At 42.4% G+C, this 3,298-nt stretch overlaps 1 protein-coding gene across 4 annotated transcripts in view; it reads right to left on the reverse strand.

The window, feature by feature from the left end:
* CASP3 (caspase 3) overlaps positions 1 to 1,810 on the reverse strand; it is a 17,898-nt gene extending 16,088 nt beyond the window's left edge. The window contains exon 1 of one of the 4 annotated variants that reach the window (XM_006160438.3): positions 1,721 to 1,810. In XM_006160438.3, the coding sequence (XP_006160500.1) occupies positions 1,721 to 1,773 (53 nt within the window). In that variant the 5' untranslated portion in view covers positions 1,774 to 1,810. The remainder of the gene's footprint in view (positions 1 to 1,720) is intronic. The other 3 variants (XM_006160437.3, XM_027776589.1, XM_027776590.1) reach the window with 3 other exon arrangements.
* Positions 1,811 to 3,298: the final 1,488 nt, after the last annotated feature.

Consider the following 3,298-nt stretch of genomic DNA (forward strand, 5'->3'; position numbering starts at 1 on the left):
TTAAAAATCCAAATGTTAAGTATTTTAAGTTTGTAGGTCATCCGGTCTCTGTTGCAGCTACTCAACTCTGCTGGCAAAATCAGTCAAGACAATATATAAATAAATAGGTATGGCTTTTTCAAATGAAGCTTGGCAAAAATAGACTATGAGTCTGACCCCAATGTAGACCAATAATCAGGAAGCGACACGTCCAGGACTAGCCAAACACTAGTACCTAAGTCCATGCACTCATGCATTTTACCCTGGAATATTGCAAGTTATACTCAATCCCAAAAATACTAGGGATAAAGAGGTCATACAGATAACGGATCACACAGTAATGAGGGTTTTCAAACGGTTCATGGAAAATTCATATTATGAGAAAAGTACGTATGAATTTCAAAATTTTTCTACAAATAAACTCATACCTTAATTCCATTTTTCCACACATCTTTTTTTTTTTTTTGGAGAGATTTTCACTGTAGGGCGCGTGCGCTCGCCAGACAGACAGAGAGAGACATAGAGACAGAAAGCGAGAAATCACCCCCCAGGGGGGATGGTCATGCCGCAATCCCTTCTCCTCCATTCTCCTCTCGGGATCTTGGGCACGCACGCACACGCGCCCGGCGTTCCACACATCTTTTGAAGTTCCTTTCTATACCTGCTGTCTCCCAAAGCCCATTCTCCCTCTCACATGCTGCATCCTGAGGAGGAAGGTATTCTACCAGCAGTCCCTTAGCCAGACCAAGAGGGGGCATGCTGAATAAAGCAGAGGCTCAAAAAGCCTGGGAAAGGGAGGTGATGGTATTACGGGATGGAAACAACCCTAACCCAGTGCAGGACTCCCATGCAATTTGCTATTTAAGCGATGTGAAAAGACTGGATCATGCATAAACCACCTTACAAGGATTTAAATAACAAGGACAACAAAGCCCCTCTAAAATGGAACAGTATTTCTAGGAAAACTCTTTCTTAAACAAACATTTCTAAATCTCCACTAGTAACTTGGTGATAGGCTTTCTGTAATACAATTATTTAGTAAGATTAGTCTACAATTCCCAAGGGGGTCCAGAACAATAATGCTGTGTCTCAAAAATAAACTTATTAGAATTGAAACTATCCCAAGAGATCCTGAATGGATAACAGACGTGATTGAATTCGGGAGTGCCTGAGTTGGATCTTTTTCCTTTCTCCAGCTGCTATTATTAGAAGCACTAGGAAGTAAAATATTTCAAGAAAGATGCTAATTAAAAAAAAACAAAGGGTAAATGATAACCCGTAAGTAAGCAGTTCTTCCCTGGACTGAAGACTGGCATTGCATTTGAGCCTTAAAACTCATAAGGAGGAGTTCAAACCATCTACAACACCCAACCACACCCAACACAAAACCTCGAGTGCAGTGGTGATGCCAGAGGGTTCACAGTGCCCTGACTGTGAGTCCTGCCTCCTCTGTGGCATCCCTCAGGTTCCTAGATCAGGTTTTGGATTCTGGGTCAGGCGCCATGCTAGGGTTTTCCTCTCCTCCTTTCCCTAGTTCTGTGAAAGCCTGACAACCTCCATTCTAGAGCTGAGCTTCAGTGAAGGCAGGTTAGTGTATAAAGCCCCACCACTGTCTAAGGTCAGAAGTCAGCGTGGTTTCTCGGCGGGAAAGCTCGCATTCTGTCTGCTTCCCTAGCCGCAGTCTGCCGGGTCCCTGATACCCATGTTTCTCTGATGACACGGGATTCTGTTCAATACTCACGCTTCCGAATTCTTAATGGGCTTTGAATCCACTGAGCTTTCATTGTTCTCCATGTTTACTTTTATTAACTAGACAAGAACAGAAAGACAATAATAGAGTTAATTAAAAAAAAAAAACCCAGTCATTATAAAAACCACTGCATTCTATTAATTGTCCCAGGGATTATTCCTCCATATTAATCCCTTGGTTTTCCTCTACTGTTAAGGTTTTAGAGTCAGACCTGGGGACAATGACCCTTTGCAACGATACGTACAATGTAGTCCCTTTAAGTAATGAATCACATACGGTGAATTGTATAAAGTACACAGCTAGAGCGTGAGGAGCTAGATTAAGTTTTACATTTGCATGTCCCCCCACCAGATCAAAACAAAGACTGCAGCTTGTGAAACAATAGATCAGGTCTTTTGTAGGAACTGTACCCCAATAACACAGTTAAAAAATAAAACAAAACAAAACAACTTCCAACCACAATGGTATTTCACATAAAGCTACTCTGTAATTCTTAGATTCCCAAGAGACACAGAACCAAGAAGTTCCCAACTTCCACATAGTCTTTATGACCCCCCCCCCCTTTTTTAAATAATATATTTGCCAGGGGCACATCAGCTTACTGGAGACAGAGAGGGATGGAGGAAAGTGAGAAAGCAGCCCCTCCCCAGTGGGGTATGAATGGTCACACTACAATCCCTTCTCTTCCATTTGTCCTGTTGGGATTTGGGCATGCATGCGCCTGGTGTGTTTTTCAAGCTGATGGGTCTGGGACTTGACCGTGCAGTTCACTGTGTGGGATTCAGCCACCTTAACTACCATGGCACTGGTAGCCCTATTTTTTTTTTTTTAAATTGACTTATGATCATTATACATACTTTTAAGGTAATATTTATTCTTCAATTGGGGGTTGGAATCCCAGCTTCTCATTTAGGATGGTGCTATGGCCTAGGAAACCTAGAAGTTAAAAACTAAAGCTTCTGCCTTCATTCTTCCATCTCACAAAGTAAGCGCTTAGAATCGAACCAGCTGCCACGTACTGTGCACTCACTGTACAGCAGGTCCTTTGCTAGGCACTCAGCCTTAAGCTCCCAACACTCCTACCGAGACTCCACTCCTAGTGAGTAAGTGACTCCGTCCACAATCACACGCTAGGTGATGGGGCCTCTTCTTTCCTACTCTGCTGTGTGGATTGTGACGAGGGCAGCTCCTTGCTACTGGTCTCTGGAGTCCTGCCAAGTCCTTTCTGACTTCCCAGAAGCAAAGGTACTTCCCATGGTAATTTACTCCCCTAAATAAAGAAGGCAGAAAAACAAGGACAAAACAATACAAAACAAAACAAAAAAATCCCCCAAAACAAGAACAAACAAATCTTAAGACTTTCCCAACTCTAGGAGTCCTAGCTACGTCAAAAACTCTAGTCAAAACACAGCTTGACCCTCACTCCTATGTTAAAATCAGAAATACTAGAAGAAAATGTAACCCCATCGACACGACTCACTCACCCACAAAAGCCTCTCTACAAAGTCCTAGGCAACCCCTCTGCTTTTTAAATTTTATTTAACATAGGGGCCAAGTATATATATATAT

Source organism: Tupaia chinensis, unplaced genomic scaffold (assembly GCF_000334495.1).
Source record: "Tupaia chinensis unplaced genomic scaffold, TupChi_1.0 Scaffold000685_1, whole genome shotgun sequence".
NCBI lineage: Eukaryota > Metazoa > Chordata > Mammalia > Scandentia > Tupaiidae > Tupaia > Tupaia belangeri.